The sequence below is a fragment of the Agelaius phoeniceus genome, chromosome 1 (genome assembly GCF_051311805.1).
Source record: "Agelaius phoeniceus isolate bAgePho1 chromosome 1, bAgePho1.hap1, whole genome shotgun sequence".
Classification (NCBI taxonomy): domain Eukaryota; kingdom Metazoa; phylum Chordata; class Aves; order Passeriformes; family Icteridae; genus Agelaius; species Agelaius phoeniceus.
This window is the reverse complement of record NC_135265.1, coordinates 31,147,483-31,174,359: the sequence shown is the minus strand read 5'-3', so window position 1 is coordinate 31,174,359 and position 26,877 is coordinate 31,147,483. Positions and strand designations below refer to the sequence as shown.

Sequence of the window (26,877 nt, the reverse complement as noted above, 5' to 3'; positions counted from 1 at the left end):
ATGTTTTCTAGGTCAGTCCAGGTTAAAACAATCCCCTTGAGTAACTGAGGATCAGTGCTTGCTTTTATGCTTATACTTCTTTTCATCTTTTAACTGACTTTTGAGCAGCATAGTGCATTACTGGCTGTCACCAAATTGGACTCTGGTGTCAGGTAGCAGCCTGCTGCTCTGGTTTCACTTCTTTCTCTTTTGGCAAAGATGCCTGGAAACTTCACACTGTTCTTTGCCTGTGCATCACCTAACTCTGGTTGCTGTTCTCTGCTGCATTTGTCAGCTCTGTCAAGTGGAAGCTTAGCACAGCAGCACAATGGCAAGTAGATAAGAGGGGAAAAAATGAAATGAAAGGCAAGATCATAAATTCCCGGTCAAAATCCATTACAGCAATCCTGCCATAGTGCATGCAATCCCATAAATCATTTTCTTTTTGTATTATATGAGGAAGCTCAGAGAAGAGTGAAAGCACAACACTATCAGGGTCTGCCTCCATTTTACAAATGCAAATATTATGCACTTTGCTATCAATTTGATTTGTGGTCACAAACTCAGTAGCCCAAAAAAGCAGTGCTTTAATATACTGAAAACAGTTTATACCAAAAAACCAGCCACATTGAAGTTCAGCTGAAAATCCAGGTTGTAAAATAGGTAGTTCTATCTTTGGTGGATGTGGTGGCTTCATGAGCTCAGTGATTCTCACAGTATTGCCTTGGTCTGCTGTGAGCAAGTCACTGCCAGCAGTTTTACTTTAAAAGGCTTTTGTCACCCCAATACAGAGAAAAGAGCACTCAAACACCATCTCTCAGTCACAGCAAACCTTTCAGGCATGTTCCCTTTTTGTGTCTGCTTAAGCATATTGACTTGGCAGATAAAGTAAGGGACAAATGAAAAATGTTGCTACCTTAATGTGCTCCTGGAGCTGGGCCTGATGCTGGCGGGTCAGGTTTTCATGCTGCTTCTGGAACTCTGCAATGAGCAGCTGTTTCTGAATCTGCTGCTGCTGCTGGATCAGGAGCAGCTCCTGCTGTAGCTGCTTTTCGCGCATAATCGGGTCCACCATGGGAACCATCATCCTGAGATCCGTCCGCAAGTCTAACGGAGAGATCGGCTCCAGCCCCACGGGAACCTCTGACTTCACATCCACTGGGGGAAGAGAACAACAAAACATAGACATGTTAAATTTAAATACTCCCAGATTAATATTCTGCTAAACAGGTTAACACACAACCCAGGTTCTAAAACCACGGAGCAATATTTAGTGAAAATCTCCTAGGCACTATTGATGTTACACAATAAACACTTAGGGCACTTGCTCAGCATAAGATGAAGGCCTTGCAGTTCCCACTGCACTGCAAGAGATTTTGCAAAGCTAGTAGGTGGATTTTTCTGAGGATACTGTTACACATGAAAAGCTACTCAGTGCTACCTGGCTACTGCATATAAATATACCTGGCAAACACAGAGGAATAACGTATAAAATGGGGAAATAATTTGACATGCAAAATGAGAAGTTTTAATACAGCTTTTGGGAAAGTGACCACAATCACAATGCATAGCACACTATATATGGCTTGTAAGAAAATTAATTAATTACTTCAGTTTGTTTTAAATGTTAGATCTTAAAAATTCTTAATCTAGCATTAAAGTATTTAATGGAGGATCCTGTAGTTTCGATCTCCTAATTTAAATCAAAGGGACTAAAAGGAGCAGAACAGTGATTTGATCACTTCCACTACAATACATTTAAAGCTCTGATTTTCTCATCAAGTGAAGAGAGTGAGTGTAACTTTATCTATTTCAAAAGAACAAAAGACTAACAAGCAACATATCTGCAAGAGGAAAATAAATAGCAGCTGAAGGTCTCTGCTAAAGCCCAGCAGTTCTGATTCCATCCACAAGAGGACAGTGAAACACAAACACATTCACTCTAGTCCATATTCCTCCACTATCTCCACTGGAAAATAAGATTATTAACTGAAAACAAACATGCTGTTGGAAATGATTCGAGAACAAGATTTTAAGCATATTTTGTCCTCTTTCTCTGCTGCAGCTGTATTTGTTTCCAGGAGAAAATCAAAACGAAACAGAAATATTCTAGTAAGCAGAGACAGCAAAATTGAAGCAGTAAAAGTTGAAACTGCTGCAAATGGAGAGGGGACTGAATTCTAACTGTATGATCATTAGTAAAATGATCTATTAGTAAAAGATTTTATAAAAATAAGGGAAAAGGCATCAAATCTTTTCTACTGATCATTTTGATTCTCAAAATTCTGAAAACATACCCTTTTCTGGGCCTGTTTTTTTTAAATCCTAGTAACTGTGATTGTAAACCTCACAGCATAATTTGGCTTCTTAACCCACTATCCCAACAGAACGATTGTGTCTAAGTGCTTGCTTTTGTTCTGAGACTAATCACTAAATTATAAAAAATCACCTTTAACTTACAAAAACTACTCTTGATTATAAATAATTGCCACCGACCAAGAGAAATGGACAGGCAAACCCCCAGCCTTTCATCCCATTTATTCAGCAGCAATCCACATTCCATTTGTCTAGACTAAATATAGCCGCGTTTATACAAGAAATCAATAGTGCTTGCAGAGAGCAGAGCAAAGACATGAATATTTCATCAAACCCAGAGAGAAATGGCAATCAGCAAACTGACAGCAAACCGTGTAGGCTGACTGGCCTGCCAGATAAGTCTCCTGTACTTGGACAATGGCTCATTGCCTGCATGTCACAATCTTATCATCAGCACTCTTCTATTTTTAACATTAATTGCATTGTAGGTGACAAAGGTTTATCATGTTTAAAGGGGAGAGATGGATTTTCTTACATCTTCTGTGACAGGATAATAAGCCCTACTAGGAGCAGTAACTGGAGCTCAGCAAACCCTGCAGGGTCTGGTTCACAATAGTGTTTGCAAACTGAGCCCCACAGGGTTTGGTTCACAATAGTGTTTGCAAACTGAACCCTGCAGCTTATTTTGCAGATACTAGCTGAAAATCAACCTCTACAGATCTGCACGGTGATTCAGGCTGATTATACTTCCCATCTTGGACCAGCATCGCATTTCTTCATTTTCAGAGAACATAGCATGAGGGGAGGCCTTCGGATTTTTTAACAATGGAAATTTCCTTTCACTATTAGTAAAATCTGCAACTGAAACCAGGCTTGGTTTGGTAAGCTACACATTTTCTAGAATTATCACACACTCAAATAATAAATCTAGCACTGGAATGTCTACTTCATCAAGTTGACCTTAACCTCATTCCTTAATGTGGGAGAAAACAAATATTAGGGTAGTTCTAGACTTGAATCCATAGAAATCAATACATAATATTTAATATCATTTCAGTGCCAATGTTCAACAACAAATAAAGACAAACATATATTTCCTGGCATAAATATTGCTAACAATAAAGTTACCACCAATACTTCTAATAACTGCTGACATAGCAAATACTAAATTTTAGGGGTAATTACTGTCTTAAAACTGAAGTAATAGTCAACCTCATCAATGAAATTATTCTAAACAAGTACCTGTAAGATCACCAATCAAACTGAATGGTTTGCTACTGTCTGTTTCACAGTCCTAATGCCATAGGCCCTTTACATTCTTACTTGTTACTAGCTGACAAGAAAGACACAAAGCAGTTCCATGGAGCTATGTCAGTGTGAAAATGTGTAATGGAGCAGAGAATCAGAATCAGTGTCTTTAAAAGCTCTGACTTTTAGCTGAAGCACCTTCCCTCCACCACTACACCATTGCAACTTGAAGACTCTGGAGAGCAAAGGTGATGCAGAATGCTTAGTCTCATTGGGGCTTTTTATGTTTTTAACCCCCTCTACATGAATGCATATATATATATATTCTGCAGGTAAAAAATTAATGTCCTAATCAGTGCCCTCAACTTCAAATCACAAGGAACTGTGGGATGCAGGATCTAAGCAACAGGATTCATAAAAATATTAGACAAAGAAGGAAAGGCATTGATAATGAAAGTAAATATTAATCAGAGTTTGGTAAAGGCTAATTTCACTTATTCTTCAGGATTTTCATATCACCAATGGTGTAAAGCTGTAGCAGGCATGGTTCAGACCCTGTCTTCAACTCTCTCCACTGCAGTCCACAGCAGATCCTTCCCAACAGCTCTGCCAACTACATAGCAAGCCTGGGATTCCTCTCTAAGGTTAAATAAAGACAAACTCTCTGAGCTCAAGTCAGCTGTGGTGAATACAACAGTAGGCTGCAGAATATTAACTAAAAACATTACTGAAAGCTCAGTGATTCCAGGAAATATGCCAAAATTTGAGTAGAAAAATATTTAATTTTCAGTTACAACACATTGCAAAAGGCATATGTATTTATTTTTCCTATAAATACTCAATTGCCTTTATCTTGAAACATAACAACAAAAATAGTCTCAGAGGAGTGTCCATATCAATTATACTCTATAGATGGCACTTCCCACAGGGCTTTTGAAATTCTGTGGAAAGAAAATAAGACACTTGAAAAATGGCATGCTTGTTGAGTGATTTAGATGCTTGAAGCATGTGTAAAAAGAGGTAAAGGAGCTTGGTTTAACCCTCAGGCTTTGCATTTTGAAACCATTCCTTACAATGGGAACACTGAACAACTGTTAAGTCTTCCACTAAGAGATGGCATTTCAATCTCTGTTTCTGGTGACTGGTTTCAATCCCTGGTGTATTAGAAACACAAATCTTTCAAATCACAAATGCTAAAGGAAAACATCAGAAAATAAAGCAGCCTGCTTTCTTACCACCATCTCCCAAGACAAGCAATCTTCCCTTTTTTGTTGGCAGTTACCTTTCTTGGAAAACATTTCTGCCACCTTTAAATCCAGCAACTGAAACAAGGAATGCTGTCATCAGCTGAGCAGTCATCATTCCTGATTTGAGATGCAATCAAGAAGAATTCCAGTCAACTTGCTTATAGACCATTTGTCTAGTACATTTATGATTCTTACGTAAGAGGAACTGTGTGGACTGCTGGGACTGCAGGGATCCAAATTAACCTTTTTCCAAAGGAATGTCTCAGTTACACTGTTGGGCTGGGACAGTAAAAAAGGCTGGAGATAGGAACAGGGCATAAAGCTGAGCCTCCTTCTCCTGCCTTGGTTGTTCAAGGCAGTCTTATACAGAAGAAGCAGTTAAGGTTTATAAAGTAAACAAGGAGGACTACAGAAGTTGGAACGCTAAAATAAAATTACATCTGACAAAAGACAGATGACAGGTTTCTCCAACCAGAGGTCATTAGGTAAAAAAACCACACTCCTGAAAACACACAAAACCCAAGTAAAATCTAGAAGAACCAGTATGAAAAGAAATACACACCTTTACCCCAGACAGAATCTTGGTGAAGTACTACAAAGCGAAGAGAGTTTATACCAGTGCTACTCTTTTGAACTATGCTCTACAAAAAAGAGCCCAAAGTTATTATTAACTTGTACAGTACTTTTCATAGTTTTCATATGCTTTTCATAAAATGAAAAAAAAAACAGAATAATTTTGCACATTTTATTATAAAGGAAACTGGCTCCATTTGGCCTCTTCATACAAAGAAAGTAAAAACACTTTTTGCAGAATTAGCCATCAGTTAGTCATGACATAATCAGAGCACTAAGGAATTTATAGAAAAGAGCCCTAAATCCTGAGAAGAGTGGAAGATTCAGCCCCTCACTAAAAAAGATAATACTTTACATTTACTCTACAATTTAAACCTAGTATTTCTTTAACCAGATTTATGTGCCAACTCATTCAGGACTTGAAAAGCACTGATACCTGAAAAGCTATAACAGTATCCTTGAAACAGATTGAAAAAAAAATCTTTGAAAAGACTGAAAAGATGAAATACTGTAGGAGGCTGAAAGTTGCAGGAATAAGGAACAGAGGGTAAGAGGGAAATTTTGGCAGCCATGTGAACCACAAAGGAACTGGCAGGAGATGGGACAGAGAAGGACTAGCCAGGCAATAAGACACGAGCAGAGGATGAAACACAGGAAAAGGAGTTAAATTTCTGCTCTGAGAAGCTGCATTAGAGAGACACTGCTCACTCTGTAATCTAAGAGCAGCCCTGGCACAGTGATAAGGTGGCAGTGAGGCCACAGTGTAAATAAGGAGCTAACATAGGAGCGATGTGTCCATGGTGAGGATGCTGGGAAATAAAGCGAGCAAAGTGGTTTTGAATAGCCATGACTAAAGAGGACTGAGACTAGCATGAAAACTGCCACTGATCTGCAATTGTTCAGTGTTCAAGAGTGCAGAAAATGTCCTAATCTGGAGCCTGTTCCCTGGAGGAGAGGTGGCTGGCACCTTCCTGGGGGAAGCGGTGCCACAGCAAGACCTGCGTGGCAGACGGCAGGAGCAAGAAGCTGAAATGTTAAGAATAACCAGTGACATCAGAAGTACAAGTCAGATGATCAATAAACTGTGAAAGGTTAGGTCACCTCCCATGAGATGCTTTTATCATTTCAGCTCTGGTAGCTAAAGTCTTCTACCTCAATTCTCAGCTGGCATAATCTGTCATTCCTCTGTTAACTTCAATATAGGCAAAGTTTCTTTATGCCACCTGAGAAGCTGGATGCAGAGCCTCTCTCAAGAGAAAGGGGATGAAAGAAGACAGCCTTCAGAGCATCTCATTTTAGCATGAGGACAAAAGCATCCAGATTTAGGATGACACTTATAGAACTTTTTTGCAATATATAAAATCAGCAGTTTCTTTCTCCACTCACTCAATTATGCTGGAGAATGCATCAAACTGAAAAAAAGCATCGCCTAGATTTCACTGAATGTTATTAAATATTTTTGATTCATTATATGTCCTCAATCTTACACTGGATTTTGGTTGTCATGGGCAAGGAAAGCAGAAAAACTGCAAATTAAAAGGAAAAATTTCTTCCAAAGGTAGCCCAATAACTTTTTTGGCAGTTAAGTACTCAACTGCATTTTGCAGTTTTAAAATTTCCTCACTTGGAAAAGAAAAAATGCAAGAAATTAAGACACATTTCGGAACAGAAAAAGTATTTTCCAGAGTTATTTTCTTGATTATCTCTCAAGAGTCAGTAATTATTTTAAAAAGTACTATCATTGAATCAGAAGTATAAGTGAACTGCCAAACTTGATGAGGCACTCAATTCAGTTTATAGTATTAAGGAGAAGTGTAATAAATTAAACTTGAAAAGTATTCCCCTTTGTTCAGAAAAAAGGAATCTTATCATGATTATACCTTTTTCCTATTTCTTTTAAGTGTTTGCATACATGTCATAATGAGAAGTAAAATAAATGCTAACAGCGATCTGGGCTTTGATTTACCATACTCTTATTTCCCCAGGGCCTGGAAAGGAAGCTCAAACAACCACAAACTTCTAAAATATCAGTGAGAGTCCTTGAAATACCAACACTGAAGTTACAGTTAGCTGGCTTTTGTAAAAAATCAAAGGCTCTATTATATTGATTTACTAAAATCAGATTCCTTCTCTCCAAATAGGCTTTTGAATCAAACACTTGTAACAAGCACAAACATAAATGCCATCTAATTTGTTATCTCTAGAAAGTTTTTAAATGTGAGTGTTTGCTGTTTCTTCTATACTGAATACATGAGTGAAAGTTCCACTTATGAGCCAGAGTTCATGCAAATATCAGGCCAACCACTTCTGTCACAGGAATAAAGGCAATGTGCCCAGTAAATCACATCAGAACATGAAACACTTTTAAACTCAAACCTGGGATGATCTGTTATCAAGAAATCCAAGCTGAGCTATATTTGGGGTTCTGAGTTACTTTATTTATATTTCACCTAGAAGAACCCTTACATACACGTTTCTCTACACCCATCAGCACACAGGCATATCTTCACTTTCCAGAATAAGCCTTTTTGATATAAGGAACATGAATACCCTAAATTCTAGATATTACTGCTGCAGGCAAGATAAAAACAGGGTAAAGATAAATGCACATATAGTTAAAATGTAGAATTTCTATGTAAATTTATTCTCAGTTCCAAAATCTATGATACACTGATAATTCCATTAGATAATGATAATAAATCAGTGTTAGGTATGGCATCAGGTTAACCAGTTAGGCACTAATGTGCCCTCTGCATGGTATCCATGCACAAAAAAAAAAAAAAGTCAGGGAAGAATGTAAAACAGCATTCTTTTGGCTGTGGATCCTCTGTGCAAAAATCAGTACCACTGCTAGTGAGAACCCTGTGAAGATGCCAACTCAGGTTCAATTTGGCAGCACCACTTGCTGGTTAAAGAACTATGTAGGTACAATGTCTCCAGGTCAGCAAGTACCAGCTTATCAGTATCTTCCAGTCACTTCAATATAAACTTTAAATTAACTATTTAAATTGAAAGCAAGTGTGACATAACTGTGTCTGTGCACTTGCATACATACACAATTCTTGCATCATATCCTGAAATGCTAAGAAAAATCATGGAGCACACATGATACAAAAGGTTCCTCTCACCTCCCTTTTAAAAGCAGGTATAACGCTTGATGCCACACCCACATGAGAAAGGCAACATGTTTTCAATTGGATCAGTATCATTCCACATAAAAAGACAATGTACCAAGTCCCCCAGGTTGCCAGGCATGACTTGAAAAGGCACCATGGAGGGTTCTAGAGACCTGCAGTGTTTGCCTCATCACTGATCTGGAGGCAACACGAGACTGCCACAAAGGGTACCAAATACATCCAGAACTTAGGATTTCACTTACTTTTCTTTCATCTCTTCTCCACCCATGAATGCTGCAGGCACATTTGTGACATTGTTGAGTTTACACTTGCTGAATAATTCACAGCAGTGGGGCTACCACTATTCTAATCTCAAGGTGATGACAGAGAGAGAGGAGAGGGGGGAAAAAAGCTCTTCTTGAAGTGAGGGTATCAAAACAGCTACCATTTGGGCATGCCAGCAGGTATGTCCTGAAGTATCATAGGGCAGCATGCTCCAAGTAAATAAGACAGTGGGTGGAGGTTTGCTGAACAAGTATCCCCAAATAGCGTTGCTATTTCAGGGGTGTGACAGCCAGTGCTCCAAACAAAACCCTTGGAAGGCAAGATGTAGGGCAAATCTTTCAAGAAACTGTTGGCAACTTTGGGTTTTTTAGGAAAAAAAGATGACTGACCCAAAAAATGCGTTGAAAACAGTACCTTCCAGTTCCTTTTGCTGTTGTTGTTGTGGAAGTATGTGCTTCCCAAAACACTACAATAATTAGGGGTTTGTTTATTATCATTTTTAATGCATGGCAAAATCTAGCATTTACACATAACTTCTTAGGCTTACAACCTGTCTATTATACCCAGGAAATCAAGAAAGACCTTCTATTATTCCAATGTTTCTTATAAATATTTATGGGACATCCTGATCTTTGACAAGCACTGGCCTAAAAATGGGGTTGATCCTAAGCACAGAAACATGGAGGACTGAAGAGAAACCTCCCCCAGAGGAGGGGGAAAAATCCAACACAAGGATATTAATGCCTTTTAAAGAATCCTCCTAATGAGATAGTAAATGTCATGCCAGTTGGAAAGTGGCAACACCAGTATTACTTACAGTGCCAGCTCAGAAATAAAGCTCTTACATATTCTATGCGGAATTAACAGTTGCAGATATTTATTAGCAAAGATGCATCTGTTTGTATTACACATTTTTTCCTACTCTGCTCCCCTTTGTACCACATTGCCTTGAACTGCAGCACACTCAGGGGATTCTGTCTCCCTCTGCTCACATAAAACACTGAGCATATTTGCACAGGGACTGAAATAAAACAAATAGATAACACCAAATTGCTGGCTTGCTGTTTTTTCAGAAGTCTGCCTGCTGGATTACTGATACCCAGCAGCAGAATAGTTGACACCATGCATAGAGAAAACACTGTTGGTAAGGCAGGGAAAGTGAATGGCAAAGATAGGATCCCAGTGATGATGCAAAGCAAAGGAAAGGTAGGGTTTATTGGATGCTGGCATTCAGTCAGGAGTGTCAGAACGTGAAAAGTCGAAACAATGCTAATACAGCTGATGGGAACATTAGGCAGCAGTCAAGCCCCAAAGCTGGATAGATAATGGCATCAGGAGGCAGAGAAGACAGGCTGCACTACAGAAAGTTATGGAGGAGTTACTGAGGAAAGTCCCTCTCAGCTTGATGAAAGGGCTGTGAAGGTTTTAAAGGTCTTCATCCAATTTATTTTCTGCTGCAGATAGAGTATGTCTCTCACGAAACAACTTTGACTATCATGCAGATGGCCTCATTTCCATTACTGAGACCTTATATAAACCAGGCACTCCACTAAAAGAGATTACATAAAATATATGAAAAGCATTATGAACTCACAAGTAAGGAAATTACAATCTTTTAGGATGCTTTCTTATATTTTCGTCCCATTAATGTGAAGACAGTTGTGGTTTTGTAGAGTACAGATCCAAACCATAATCTTTTGCAGTAACTAATCACAAAAAGTCTCTTTCATATTTTGCCATTTGAGATTTGGGGGAATTACTTGAAAAACAGAGACAGACTCTCAGGTTCAGAGCTGCAATCCAAATATTGAAGACTTCTTCCTTTTTATATTTAAAGGGTGTCTTGGCAAAGATAAACTCTTAGATGTTTACTTTTAAAATCAAATAATGTTCTCAAGCTGAAAACAAATCCCAAGCTAGGTATAAAAGACCTTGTTCATGTAATCATGTGACACATTTAGCATCATTACTATTACACTACTTATCTAAATTGCACCTTTCCAATTTTTTTTCACTTTTCACCACAGTAAATTATGTCAAGCCTATTTTGTCCATATCTGTGTTTGCTTTCTTTTGACAATCTACTTTGATTTCTTGAAAAAGGTCTGTAAATCTGTGCTTGAAGTTCAAAACATAGCAATACCAACCTACTACTAATGTTACACTGTATAAGAGCAAGTAAAACTATTTCTATGGTTTTACATAATGATGTAACACTAAACTTAGAAAATATTATTCTTGATTTGTGCTCTCCAGAATAGAGGGATCTCTGAAAGGCTCTCCTTGGAATGCAGAGACTTGGTTTCAACCACCAGAGGGAGTCAATTTTATATTTCGGGACAACTACAAAATGAAAATGAACAGAAAAAGCACTAATTAAATATTGCTATTTAATCCAGATTTACGTAGATACCAAATATAATGAAAATAAAGTTTAATTAGGAGTCTTTTCAGTGAGATAAGAAAATCACCATTTTCACTACAAATGCTCATTAAGAAAATTCCTACTAGTATACTTTTCTTTTATGACTTCAGATAAACAAAATTTTAAGGAATAAAAGTATAATATTTTATGTAAGAACAATACTTATATTTCTGTGTAACCTACTATGCTTTCTTATGTTCAGGACACTGTTGTATACAAAAATCTTTTTACCAGGTAAATACAGGTTTTCTTCAGTTTATTTATGATTCAGTCAACTCAATCAGTAAGCAAAGTTATGGATTTACTATGAGTAGTATAGGAAACAGACATTTCTCCTCACTCTGATATACATTTTCCTTTGTCATTTTTAAGAACTGGAAAAGCAAACTATAGAAATTATTAAGATGACAGCAACTTTCTCAGTACATTAGCTGGAGATATTTTCTGTGATTATTATTCTAAATAAACACTGAAAAAATAGTTCTGCATTCTGTAATATTCCAGACACTAATATAACACTTCTAAAAATTCATCTGGAATGTCAAAGAAACAACCAAATATTGAAAATTTCTATGCAATTCTGATGCCACTTAGCAAGTGCAGTTCAGAAAACTGAAAAAGCCAAAAATTATTACCCATATTTGTTTTTCCATATTTCAGCAGGTCCATTTTTCTTACTAGTGGCTTGGTTTTTTCTCTCTTCATGTCATCTGATGCGCAGGAAGTCAATGGGCATTTCTTCAGTTTCAAATGAGAGAGTCTTTCTCAAGTAAGTTTTGCAAGAAATTAAATTTCCTACTAAGAAGTCTACAAAAATCAGTGGGAATTCTTCTCAAATTTCAAACTCAAGTTTTGGAAACCCACAGATCAGGCTTGGAGCAGGCACACTAGACTAATGGAGTCAAGCACTAGAAATTACTCCTCAAGAAACTCTCTGGGTCCTTTGAGAATCTCAGCCTAATCATTTAAATAAATCCTAGTCATATGGAAACTCCCACCCCTCACTTAACACATTAATCACTCAGAGCAGAAGTTCCCTCTCACCAGACCTAAGATGAACAACTCTCAGCACATTTAGTCCTGTTGACTGAGCTTTTGAACCTGGCTGGAAACATCATTAGAACAAGATAAAATACTGCAATACAAGAGGCAACTTGCAAGTAAGTGTTTATGTTCTGCACTTTAAGCAGAACTTTTTGTGATCAATGAGATGGCATTCCATGTCATGGAATTATTGTATCAGGCATTGCATATTAAGGACTGGAAGAAAAAAGCAGCACAACTAATTGAAGGTTTGCCATGGAAAAGCTCTAGTACTAATTTTAAGGTAAAGCACTGAGAGTAGGCTTGTTACCATAAAGAATTTATTAATGTGTTCACTTTGACGTGAGACAAACTAGAATCTAGCCTGAATCACCCTCATCAAGGTTCTACCCTTATCAAGGTACTGTAGAAGGCTGCACTAGCAGCAGCATACCTTAGTAAGTCCTTCTTTCAGGAAAATGTTTTTTTCTCAGAAATGTGAAAGTTCTTCCTGACTGTTTCCCTTCTTATGGTTTTTATATTTGTGCCATGAACACTTATATCTGAGGATTGTGCTGCTAAGAAACGGGAGTTTATTTTGACAAATGAGGTTATTTTCACTGATTTTTAGATGTGCTTGTGTTTGGATTTTTCCCCTTAATTAGGATAGTGCATACCTGAACTGAATTTTCTACACTATTATGGATTTCCCAATAGCCAACCTTGGCCAAGCACTCTCTCTGCTGACTGTAACATTCAAGTATTTAAATGAATACTGAGACCATGGTAGCATCCATAAAGCACATTTCACACCATGTCCTAGGAACTGAAGGTGGTTAATTCACCCCATGAAGCTGACTTCCCCCTGCTCACCAGCATAAACCACCACGTCCCAGAACTAACACAGAATCTACACAATCACCAGCTACTCATTACTGTGGACAAAAGCACTCTGCAGAACCTACAGGAACAGTAGGGTGTGGACACAGCATAAATAGGGAGAGGATGACCAAGTGTCAGCCCACGTGCAGGAAAGGATGTCTGGAAATGCAGCTGATGTAGATGACACTGATTTCACTCATTCCAAGTATGTGAGCACTGTTGTGTCAATTGAGAGCCATGCATCTGATGAAACACCTCAGAGAAAAGCTGATACCCAATGCTATTATCTTTCACCACAAATCAGAGTCCCAAAGAATGCTCTTGGTTTAGAGAGAGCTACGTTATGCACCCATAAAATTCCATTTCATTTCCAATCACACCTACATCTGCCAGACAAAAAAACAAAACTGAAGTTGCTAGTCAACACACATGTAAAACAACTTCTGACCTTAATTGCCTTTTGAATACAGTTAAAATGAATGGTTCAACTTCCACACCAGAGAGGATTAAAAAAATAGTGTATGATCTTTCTTAAAAAAGTGTGACCATAACCAAATGTCACGGTCCATTATCATCTTTATTAATTAATTTCCAGAATGTACCATCTTTTATAGAGCTTGCTCCACTTCATCTTGGAGGACATTCTGACATAGAGCTGAGAAATATGTCTTTTTCTGAAATAAACGTTACTTGGTTCTAAGAATTTGCACAATTCACTTCCTTAGCTCTTCCTTGACAATGTCTATTTAGAAGAGATCTATTTATTCCTCACCGCATTTCACAGTTCCTGTTTCTAAATGAGAATCTTATTAACAAAGGCTAGAAAGACACAAACATGACTAAAGAAACCAAGGCTGTTTTTTCTAATGTAGGTACAGTGCTGTTTCCAGAGGGAAAAAAAATTCCAAAACCTTCAAAGTCAGGCCTCAATGCAATTTACGTTTCAAGACTTTCTAATCTTGCTGAAAAAGAGCAAAGTATAAAGGTGTTTAAAACAAAATTAGTAATTGTAGATAAATGTATTGCACTATAAAAAGTTTCCAATTTATTGTTCATAAATAAAGGTCAAAACTGACCTTCTTCCAAGAAACAGATCTGTATAACTATTTAATGATAAATGATTGTCTGTTCACCATTATTGTCACATTGGATTACAAGCACTTCCTTCCTGTAATACAGCAGACATCATGTTAAAGTAATTTCAAGATGATATATGGTATTTTCAAAAAAAAACCCCAGCGGAGTGAAAGGAATCCACTTTCCACAAATTCACTCTGTGCATAGTTATTACTCTTGTCTCGTTATTTTCTGCTTAAACTAAATTACCTACGTCCTCTTTCATACTGCATTATTTTCAGGGGAAAAACCCTCAAATACGTAGAAACCTGATGAAAGAATATGAAGATCACAGCACAGACAGTAAAAAGAGCAATGGAACTGCGGAAAAAACTCCAGCCAAACAGAACCATATTTAAGGAGATCATGTAGTGAAATTCAGATTTTTTTGTGTGTGCTTTGAACAGATGGTGTGTATTTGCTCCTTCCCATGCACTTTATAAGCTCTTCACCATCGTCTCCAGGTACTACTTTTGACTATGGAACATTTGCTAGTGCCTCCTCCTGCTGTGGAACTTCACTGGTAGGGTCACTGAAACAGGGGTGTACGTTGGCATGGGCAGACAGAGCTGTTCTGATCCCTTCCCTGCTGCTTCCTTTCCCACAGTAGGCTACCCAGTATTCCAAGGCACAGCCTGAACCAGTATAAACTTCCTGCAAAATTACTGCGGTTCCATTCCTCAGCCCAACCTAGGGCATCAGGGACTGACCACAGTCTCTTGAGTACAGATGTATCAACATGCTACTGAAGTTGCTGAGTAAAATGATTGATGTATTGAAATACCTGTATTTGCTACAGTATGTTCCTAACCATTTTCTTAGGCTTTTTGGAATCTGTAGCTTGCAATAAAAGATTATAATAAAACACAATCCACAAAGGTTTCTTCTCAAAACACCTTTTTGGCCACAACATGAACTCCATTGCATCCCTGTATGCCAATAAAGTCAGCAATCTACTTGAAAGCGATATTAATTGAAAAATATCTTGAAAAAGGGAAACCCTTGAAAATTTGTTCCATTTAGATTTTTTGTAAAACTACATATATTTTTATATTGATTTTAATTTTAATATTAATTTTATTTTATTTTGCTACTAAAACATGCTACAAACATTTTATTCAAAAACTGTAGAAGCATTGGGATCTGCTATCATAAATCAATCAAGGTAAAAAAGAGCAACTAAGAAAAAAGTAACATTGACTTAATTTCAAGTTTACATTTTCATTTTATATATAAATATCTATACATACAAAGACAGCTAGACGAATAAACAGACACTCTAAGGCCCCGCCAAGAGCTGCAAAATAAAGAACCATTTGGATCATACTAGGAAAGAGTATTTCTTCTTACATAATGTTCCAGCTAAGGGTTAGTATGGAAAGCTAGAGAAAAATGGTTCAAGTATAGCCATTATTAAACCCAAGAAGAGCTTAAAATTACACCTCAGGGAGCTAAGCTGCTTCATGCTGTGCATAAGCTGCACATCTCCTCTTGCAGCAGTTCCCGGCAGCCCTCCCAAGCAGGGTGCAGACTGTGACAGATCTGCTGCCATAATCCTCTCCCCGGAGGAAAGGAAGAGCTCCCTCGTCTTGCTTTAGGAAAGGAGATGAGACACAGGCTGAAGTCACTCTGAGTATGTGCTGTTTGAGCCTTAAAGTGACAGTCACAGGAGATACAGCCAGTGATAGGCCTGATTGCCTTAATAAACCAGTATTTACAATCAGAGTCCATGAGAAGCAAGTGCAAGAGCTGTGAAACAAGCAGGAGCTGAGTAAGCAGGGACTGCAAAGAATTATTTCTTCATGGATGAATATGAATCCTACACCCCACACTTAGCTAGTAAAACATAATCCTGCATATAATACAATTAAGCCAATTAACACCATATGAATGCTATTTAAAAACTTGTCAAGTTGGACAGCACAGGGCCTTGGGAACAGCCTTCATTCACTCTTACATTAAGCAGAACTTCTGCAGCAGAGGAGGACCACTTCAGAACAAAAAATAGCCCATGATAACTGATATTGACAGCTTCCAGCAGCAACCTCCCAGCCATCCCAGTGACCTCTCAAAGACAGAGCCACCAACATGAAGCTAATAATCTTTTGCTAGTTTCAAACTAAGTAAAGAAAACCATATGGCAAGAAAACTCAGCCAGACAGCCACAGGGCTGCTAAACTGCTTTCCTGGGGCTGTCTGCCACTGGGGTTGTGTACTAGAGGCAGTGGAGTGAGAAGGGGCTCTGCACTGCTAAAAAAAGCTCTGCTCCCCCACTGACACACTGGTTTTCCTGCTGAACCCTCTTTTCTGCCATTCACCATTGGATGAGTGGATGCAATATGGGGCAGGAACAGTCAGGTAAGGATAGAGCAGTGAAATCATGCTCTTGGTCTTGCTAAGCCTGCTTTTGGTCCCCTCCCTGTACTTTCCCACTTACAGTTGGCTTTGTGGCACCAGCACACGTAGTAAGACAGAGAAATGATCAAAATAATTACTTCATTTCCTTCATGATTCATATTGGCATACAGTAGAAACAATGAGGTGGAGAAGAAGGGAGCATGAGAACCTCATAGATTTTAATAAGACAGAATAATGAAAAAGGGTGCCAACTCCAGGTATAAGGCTGAAAGCTCTAATGAACTTCTGCACCGTGGAAGACCTCGAAGTCTGGGTCTGGACAGAAATAATCCACGTCTGCCGACTGCTTACTAATATCCATGACCTTATTGCCAATATCCTTCTGTTATGACTTTTACACATCTTTAAGGACAAGGAGTTTTAAGCCTCTCTTCAGTCTAAATATGTAACTAAGGATCACAAGTAAATACCTGTTCCTTTCATTCTTACAGATTTTGCTAACATCTTTTGGTTAATATCATCTGAGTACAGAGTACTCATCTGTATAACAGTTCTCTTAGCTCAACAGGCATTTCACATTATTTTGCTGATCTATGATAAAGCAGATAATTTCAGAGAGAAAAACTTAAATAGGTGAAAAGGCACTGAGTTAAGTCATGCATTTAACCACACTGCGTTAAAAAACAGATGCGCAGAGATCTTTAACTTTTTAGAGTATTTACAGAGATAAAAAGCATTCAAAAGAAAATCTACGCCTTTCATGTTAATTCCTAACCTTTCTCCTGCCTCCTTTGACCCATGCTCTCAGCAGAGTCTGGCTTAGAGTCAGTCTGCCACTGCTTTCCAGGCTGTGGCAGTCCCCTAAAAGTAATGCTACTCGGCATGTTCAGAGAAGGGGGACTGGCATGTACCACATGGCCAAGCTGGAGCCTCTTTTCTTCTCTCCACACTCTTCAGGGACAGAGCAGAGAAAGACAGTGACAAATCTCCAGGTAGAAGCCATTAGTTATTCACACTGGGAGCACACTCTCCCCTCATATGGACATTTTGCAATCTCTCTTATCTGGGCATGTATATTTGAGCATGTACCTAATAAAACCTGATTAATTACACTGGAAATCTGCCTGCTACTACATCTTAATATTTAGATTTATAAATAAGAATTTGCCATCTCTTGAAATCATCTTCTGAAATGTTTTCCTGAATTTTAAACCGCACCTTTCAACTACCAGTTTAATCTATTAATGTGTTAGTGCTGCAGTTTTTGTAAGTATTGTGTAATCCTTTAGTCAGAAATGCTACAATGTGGTGTTATTTTTGACAGTCTTCTCCAATGCCACCTTCCCTTCTGTAAACCACCATACAATTTGCTTTTCAGATCATATTAATGAATCTATCATTGGATTAAACTGCTATCATTTGCTATTTATTATGCTGTGAGCAAACTGCTGGGTCTTACTAACTTCCATGCAGTTTGTGTACAATTTAATATCATCTCCATTACAAAATGCTTTCAAAGCTTAAAAAATGGTCTTTAAGCTGAAAGTCCTGTTCCATGGCATGTTTAATTTATAAGCACTTTCATCTGTAGTCAGTATTTTCCTGTCACATTTTTGTTTGTAATTTTGATGGCAAACTACAGATAACAGAGCAGTCAGCTCTACATGAAAGTAAAGACACAGAGCAGATATCTTCTGCTTAGACAGGTATGCAAAAGACAGCAGAAGTTATGTACAATTTAGAGCACAACAGCTCTTTGTGGATAAATGATGAAAGATATGATTTCTTCCAGTGAGTGGTAAGTATGCATAACAAATAGCTGTACCACTGTTTGGTTTGTGGTTTTTTTTAAGAATGTACCACAAAATATGGAGAAGTACATGGCTGGTTTCTGCACTCTTTACTGACCATTTCAGTTGTGTTTCTATAAATATGACACAAGAAATAGATTTAAAAATAGGTCATAGGCATTAGAAGCAGATTATACTATACAGGTGGGAAACAATGATTTCTGGCACAGATACAGATTATGTCTGAGTTCAACATGTAGGAAGTCTCCATCAATACAAATCAGCTGCAGCTGCCACCAGTGCTGAATGGGCTCATGTCATTGCAGAGCACAGCATGAATCTTTGACACAGCTCTATTGCCTTCCTTGAGATATTTCTATCTCAAGGGAGTAAAAAGTCAGTAAACAGAAACATTTTTAATGTGGGTTGTGTGAATAGACCTGTTATGTGTGCCTATAATAAAAGAAGACTGCATAATTCTGATAACTACTGCTACTGGCTGAGAAACTACACAGAAAAGAGAGACTTGCTATTCCTAGAAAACAGTCATAGCTAGGGAAATTCAAGAATACAATAAAGCAAATTTTCCAAGGGGAATCTTGTTTATCAATGCCAAAGAGCACAGTGTGGTTAGATGTCTTGAGAACCCTAATTGCACAGCTCCTCTTTGCCTATCTGGATTGGGATGGGCACCAGATAGATAGGTTATGATCACCACTATCCACCAAAGATTGCCAACTGCTTTCCTAGAAGGCATAATTTAACAGAAGAACCATCCTGGCTGTCTGCCTCCACCTGGGATTTATCTTTTGGACATTCTTCAGTCCCTGTCTTGCCAGTTCTCTTTAAAGGAAACACTAAGATAGGAGAGTGTGGTGCCAAACCAACCACAGGAAAGCAGTCACGTACTTCCCACACTTCTTACACAGGGCACTGTCTTTAAAAGTTCTAAAGATCTTACCATGCTATAAAGTTTAATATCTTGATAATCATGGAAAATATTACATATATCAAACCCCTGCTTCTCTCAGTCATAGGGTTTCAAAAGAGCAGATATTCCTTTGCAGTTAGAAAGTTCTTCCTCATTCCTTCTGCTTTTGCTTTCTATAAGGCAGAAAAAAGGGAGAAGGGTGGAAAACCTGCACAAACAGCACTTTCCACCACTGCAATGTCCAATGTAGCATACAGACTTCTAGAGGAGAAACCAAAGCTAAGATTTGGACTCAGAGTATAATATAACTTCATTCCCCTTTGGTTTGGTTTTGTTTTGCTTTGCTTTGCTTCGTCAGGAAGAAAATAGGGAGAGAGTATACAGAGCATCAAGAAATCAGTGTTTTCCAGAGAACTAAATCTCAACAGGTGTCTAATTTACACCTAAAATTCCTCACAATCATTGAAATCTGTTCTAGTTTGATTGCTATCACAGATTCATTTGAATTCACAGAACAGTCCCCATTAGGCACACCTCCTGAAAGAGTAAAGATTCTCCACATGGATTTCAGTCACTGGCCAAAATGCCACAGCCACAATCCTCAGCAGAAAACCATAGAGGGGAACGAAGAAACAATAAATACTACCAGATATTAATTACTGGTTGAAAACTCACGGAGACACAATATTTTCCTTCAAAAATGTATCTTCATTCATGTGGGATCCAACTGATGTGCTTTAAAAGGCTCTTCAACAGAATTCTTTGACATCTGTAATAATTCCATTTAACGCAATATATTGGCTTTTTTGGCTAGCGCTACTAACTATTCATACTGCTAATCATCTTAACATTTTATTTCCTGAGAAGTGAAGTGATATAGAGAATGCAACAGAAAATGTTAATCAACTGCACAGATATATATTTAAATAGGATATGGTTATTAAATTAGATTTTAAATTGGCACTAACTTCAAGTAGACACTCAAGAACAGGAAGAAGTAGTTTTATGGCTGTTAGTCTACATCAAACATTGAATCACAAGTGCTTGTTTTTTCCAAAGGGCTTTTTTCTCTCATCTGTTCCCCAACTCTCACCACATTCCTTGCACTCAGCTTCTAATTCTCAGTTCCTAGCCATCAATACAAGCTCAGTGTTCCAGTTTATCCTGTCAGGTTTTTCTCTTTCCTACCCAGGGAAAGCAAGAAGAGTAACTGAGCACAGGAATGACAGATGTCCCTTTGGTACTTGGATCCAGGTTCAGATTCAGCCTACAGCAGCCAAGAACCAAAACAGCTGAGTTCTGAAATGAAGCACATTCAAATGTAGATGAGATGAAATCTTCAGGTTATCTACACAGCTCTACAACTTCTATCACACAGAAACTGTGGTTTTATCAAAATCTTTATATAGGCCAGATCTTTACAGAATGAGTAAATAAAATGTATCTTCTAGTGTGATAGTAGTGGTATGTTCCTGCCATAACAAATTCCAAAACTTTTGCCCCTGAATCTGTACAGTCCACATGCTCTTAAAGATCAGCAGAAATTTTAATATGAGCACTGCATATGAGCCATGGCAGCAAAGCAGGTAAGGTGATCCTTTATGGGTTTGCTTGTTCTGCCCCTGCCATTGTAATATCACCTGTCCCTAGTAGCTTATCATTATTTATTTAGCTCCATGCTCATCTGTGGTTTGTACTGTTGCTGAATGTGGGGGACAGCTACTGTAAATCAACCTTTGACTAAGCAGATGACCTGAAATCAAGGAATATAATACAAGAAATTAAAAGACTCAGAATAACTGACTAATGAATGTAATTCAGATGCCACAGAGATCTTGATTTGGCAAAAGTCACACTTCATTGAATTCAGTGAAACATTTTCACTGGGGAAGATGAATTGTATAGCAGGTGAGATGAGAACACCAGAGAAACATATTTGATTTTTTAACCTAAATTTGGTAATTGCTATATGGAGGTAGATGTGCTTAGTCTAGATGAAAATGTGATTTGCATGATTCCTGAAATTCTCTTGCAATATACATCAATTTATTCCTTTGGGTAAATCTTTGTCATTGGTTAAAATAAAAAGTAAATGTGATACAGAGAAGCAAAATCCAACATATTTAAAATCTCTCCATATATATCCCTTAATATTAATACTTATTTTGGATTTAATTTTGAATGCAATTAAATCCTTCAAATATCCTCAACTAAAATGCTATTTTTTTCCAAAAGCACACATCAACAGAAAAAAAAAATACAGAGGAAATGGATTGTATTGGAAATGCAATTGAAACAAAGCTGCTCTTATGAAACATTTATGAGATCTCTGTGGATACAAGTTAATACATGTCATCAAGTTACAAAATCGTGTAACTTGTTACAAGCAATCTTGTTTCTAAGAATGAAATGTTTGGCAACGTAGGATGCCAAAGTTCTCATCTTTTGTAGCGAGAATTTAGCTGGCATAAATCTTTGGAATTAGCCTGAAATGAAACTTGAAAGTTTGCAGCATCAGTGCATTTTCTCACAAGATGTTGAGAGTAAGAGCTTGCATTTTCAACAGATATGGGGAATCATTTCCTTCTCCTATTCAAAGATAAAGCTCTGCACTTCTGAAAAACAGAGATCGAGTGAAAAATAATATTTTGGGAGAAGTCCTCTACTCTTCAAATAAATAAAATCCATGAAAGATTTTTTTAGTTGAAATGAGTAACCTCTATAGACAAAACTTATTTGAGGGATTTTCCCAAGCAAGGAGACACACAATGCTGGTTTCACTTCATGATACTATTCCAATAAAATTCCAAAGCAAAATTTATTTCAGTGTAGTCATATTAACCTGTTTAAATAGAATTTTAAAGGGTTTTTTTATATTTCCTGATAGAGAGTTAATTTAATCTTGGCTCATTTTACCCTGGAGTGAAACCCCACCTTACTCAGTTACAGAGTACACAGAAAATTTACTGCATATTTATCATGTGTCAGAACTAATGACATCAGTGAATATCCAGTTGCCTAGGGCCAGATGACAGAGTAGCTCTGCTGACTGAAAAGGAAACTTTGCCAATCTGTGCCACCTTTAACATTTTGCTAGATAAAGGAAAACAAACTGGAATCCACAATCCCTCCACTTTGCAGCAATATTAAATGGCTTGCAAAACCACTGGTGCTGGTGTGTGATGACTAAACAATATGAAATAAATTTAAAGCTCAAGTGCTGGAGTCCTGTTTTGCACTTTGACTACATGCCAGCCTTTTCTCTGCTTTCCAAACTAGGAGTTCTCCTTGGGTTTTTGACCTTCTGGGTACAGTAAGGCCAAAGAAAATAAAATTTCTTGTCTTCCATATCTACATTTACCAGCAGTAAACAGCACTAGATCATTAATAATTACTTCTGCCATGATCCCAAGGTAGATGACAGATCAGCACCAAGATACTTGGGACACTGAGTATTAATTCCACTTAAAGCTGAGTAACCTTCTTTTAATATTGTTCTGATATGAAAAGGTGTAAGAAACCCCAGAGTCTCAAATCCAGAAATGCTTTCAAGGGGATTTAGAACAGTCATTGAAAGAGAACTGTAGTGAAGTTTCACACTTCCCGATGATTCTAGACATTCTAATGATGACAAAATATACAGCTACTCCTTTCATTCATTCTCCTTTCTCTTTCCTTAAAAGCTCAGTAGCTGTCCACTCGACTGCCAGATTACAGCATGAAGTTGAGAGAGGTATGCTAGTTGAGAGAGGTAAGGAACATGATATTCCCCACAGCCTGTGCCAGCCTCCCTGCGAGAGGTCCATCCTTCTGAGTCAGTCTGCAGAAGGTAAGTAGTAATTTAATCACCATGCTCATTCAATGCTCATTCAATATTTTTGTCAATTATCTTTATGTCAGTTTTTTTTTATCTCAGTATTTTTATGTGCCAATTGCAGGTTCTGGATTTTCTTCCAAGGACACTGGAAAGTCATTTCACAGAGATCAATAACAAAGACAGTGTATTTTGACTGGCATCAACAACCAGGTTAAATTCATAATGATGAATATCTCAAGATTACTACCAATCCCCTAAGCTAACCATGCATTCTTCTAAAATGAATTTACTAATTCTGCCTAAAACTCATTCACATTGCTCACTTTGGCACTATTTTCAGCAGTTTGCTTTACATTATGAGCAACTTTTAGAGAAATTCTTCCTGGATGTCTTATTGACTAGACAGCACACCTGTATAAATTCAAGCCAGGTCTTTGCATTAGCCATGATCTTAAACTGCTGACTGGCAGAGATCCCATTCCTCTTCTTTGAGAGTGCTATATGCGGGGTACCTCTTTAAATTCTATTTAGCCTCCTTTCTTTTAAGCTATGTAGGCTGTTCATATCCTTTGTACTACAAATAGAACAGATACAGTTAATTGAAGGCATCCCTGCTGCTGAATTTAGCCTGCCAGTCTGGTAGTCTGAAACTTCAGAGGAAGTTCCTATAACACAGAATGAAAGGCTACTTTAATTTCCTCTGACCCCATTACAGACCAAAACTTTTTGATATAAAGGGGTGGTTTTTTTTATACAGCAGGAAGAAGCAGTTTTACCCTTCCAGCAATATGCCTCTAGCACTCATATCAAGCAGAAGCTGGATATCTTACTGGTATACAAACACCAGCTTACAGGAATTGTATCAGGATGCAAAAAACTAGAAGGTATAGTTTGACTTTACAAACTGGGACTTTTAATTCACTTGCAGCAACACATAGATAATATATTAGAATTTGAGGTGGATTTTAAAAAGTTTTAGTTCCTTAAAAGACCTTGGATGAACAGTCAGGTGTCAGCAGTCATTTGCCTTCCAAGTATTTTTGAGACTCCTAGGGTCCTTCTCACACAATTTTCTTTATGCTTCCATAATTTTGAAATGTGAATCTTAAGTAGTGAAGAAACAGCAGTGTTTAAGTGCTACTTTACCACAGTAAGGTCTCTTTAAAAAACCAAGCTGTTCACTTGCTTTTACACCTAAAGAAGGAATTCTTATAACCTTCTGTTTCCATAGGGACTGTTTAAAGGTGGTATATGTAAAACTCCTCTGTAAGTCCTCAGAATATACTGGAAATGTGCAAGCACAACTCTAGTTGTTGGAAAAACAGTGCTTTCTTTGCTACTGCTTCATTTATATGTAGCCACTATTTCCCAGATTGAACCACCCTATCTTACACAGTTTACTCATTCCTGAGAAAACAGGAGCTAGTGCTAGTGAACCTGCTAGAATACACAATAGACCAAATAACCTCAAAAGCTGCAGAAGGAATTTACCTTATAAAGCTTGGTACAACTTTTCTTGAAAAGCGTACTTTAATGCTACTTTGAAGTATTTCAATACATCTTTAAGTAGCAGGGTATTCAGCAGCCTGTGATTCTGATAACACTGTTTCCATTTAAAACTCTATCCTACTTAGAATTTCTATTGCTCTGATGTTTTTTCTCTTAAGTAAGAGTGAGTTTGAAGGTCTTGACCTCTTTTCTCAACTGCTCTTGCAAATTTAAGAGAGAAATTTTTGAGAATGGGACTGGAAATATGTAGCCATTTTGTGATTCTGGATTATTTTCTTTTGCTCCAATTGTTTAATATGCTTCTGGAAATATTATTTTCCTAAATCATTAAACTGTAAACTGCACTGGTGGCTTTCAGGAGTTGAGGAATACCATGGAAAAAATTATAAATGACCAAGTAGTTTCATTTAAAAATACACTTTCCCCAAATGACCATTAATTACTTCCTACATAAATTTCCTAAATAATTGAATATACACAACATTTGTATAGGTGAGCCTGAGCAAGGTTGATGACTTTGAGGTGATTTAAGAAAGCAGACCTCAAAAAGGTCTCATGCTTAACACTGTGGGGTCTTTTCCAATGCAAGTTTGTCTCTGAAGTGGTGAACTGCAAACATTTTTGAGAAGAGGGGAAAAACAACCACATAGAGCATATTAGAAGCAAATGACAGCATACAGTCCCTACGTACACTACACCCTTCCTATCTGAGCCATACAAAGCTGGGTCCCAGCTTGAGGATTTAAGACACACTAGCCAGCTAACTCACTTCAGCCAGCAATGTGCAGAGGAAGGGGCTGTAATTAAGGGCTCTAAAGAAAACCCTTCTTTCAGAAGAAATGCATACACATTTCTGTGATTTCTTTCTTCATGGATAACCAAATATATTTAGGTGCACAATGCCTTGAACTGTGTGGATTTGTTGTCTGTTGCCCTCTGGCACCACTGCCAGTCTTCGATGGACCCAGAAAACCAAAAGAACAAAACAAACCAAGGCACTCCAGGGAATTTCTAACTGTGCTGTGACTCTGGGATGGGGTGGGTATATTTTCTTATAATGAGGGCTGAATATTAGTCACATCTTTGAATGTTATTCAACACTGCAGATATTGTTGATAAAACAGAATACTTGCTGTACTACAAGGACATTTATAGAAAAATTAGCACAGATGGGGTGAAATTATAAATATGTTGTCTGGACATCTGTGTCATTTATACTGAAAAACCTAAAATGAATGATAATTATCCACATTTAGTGGAGCAAATGAGGAAAGCTTATTCACTGTGTAAATAATACAGTACTTTGGCCCCCCTCCAGCAAAACTATATGGGCAAAAAAATCCTAAGGCTTGCATTGAATACTGATTCTTATCTAGGCCCAAAGCAGCAGTGGCTTTCCCCCGTGCTGAATCCATGAGAATAGTAGGATCAATTGACAACTCATTTGATTGCATCTCAGTATTTCATACACTCATGTACAAGCACAGAAAGCTGAATGATTAAGCTTTTAAATACTGCTATTAATTTATAAAGATTTAACAAATTTATACAAGGCAATAAGAAACCCCAGAAAAGAGACTAAGGTCTTTTAATAATATTAGCTAACCCAAACTGTCTTAACTCCAAATTATACATTGGTTTTCAGTTCATTGCTCTCAAATCTGCATTTTTTATGAGGATAGCAAGGTTTTCTTCTAGCATTTACTACTCTCCCAAAGTGTTTTCTGCAGCTGTAAAGTTACAGAATACTCAAAATAGGATGGAAAGACTTCCTAGGACTTTTAAATTACTGTTTATCGTGCATTGGGTTTGAATGTACTTTCAGTCACAAGCATTTTATTTATCATTTAGGGCTATGTGTCCTTTGAGGTCAATTGTTTATTTCAGAAATGGCAGTAAGAAAAGTGACAGGTGGAGTTCATTTCAAACATAACTCTCTCCCCCAAGACAGCAGTTTTCCTATGGATGATGTGTGGCATCCATTATAATGGCTTGTTCTTGTCTAATTGAATTCCAGATTGTTATTTTTGTCAAAAACAAAGGTTTTTTGTGTTCCTAAAATAATTAGGCCTGATTGCAAATCAAATTATCTAATTTCAAAAGCTTGTTTCCCTCTCTGAAATGCCCATTACCGACAGACTACAGATGACTAAGACTTGTGTCATCCGTGACTTTATTAGGAGAATATTCTAAGTCCTTCACTTTCCCTGTAATCAGAACTATAATTTCTGCAGGTTATTTTAAGATCAAGCTACAGCTAAA

The 26,877-nt window shown here is 37.6% G+C and overlaps 1 protein-coding gene across 14 annotated transcripts in view; it reads right to left on the bottom strand.

Annotated features, from left to right (window-relative positions):
* Nucleotides 1-26,877, bottom strand: part of HDAC9 (histone deacetylase 9) — a 456,042-nt gene that overhangs the window by 225,895 nt on the left and 203,270 nt on the right. For all 14 annotated transcript variants that reach the window (XM_077175696.1, XM_077175735.1, XM_077175727.1 and 11 more), the window contains one exon: nt 896-1,137. In XM_077175696.1, coding sequence (XP_077031811.1) covers nt 896-1,137 — 242 coding nt within the window. The remainder of the gene's footprint in view (nt 1-895; nt 1,138-26,877) is intronic.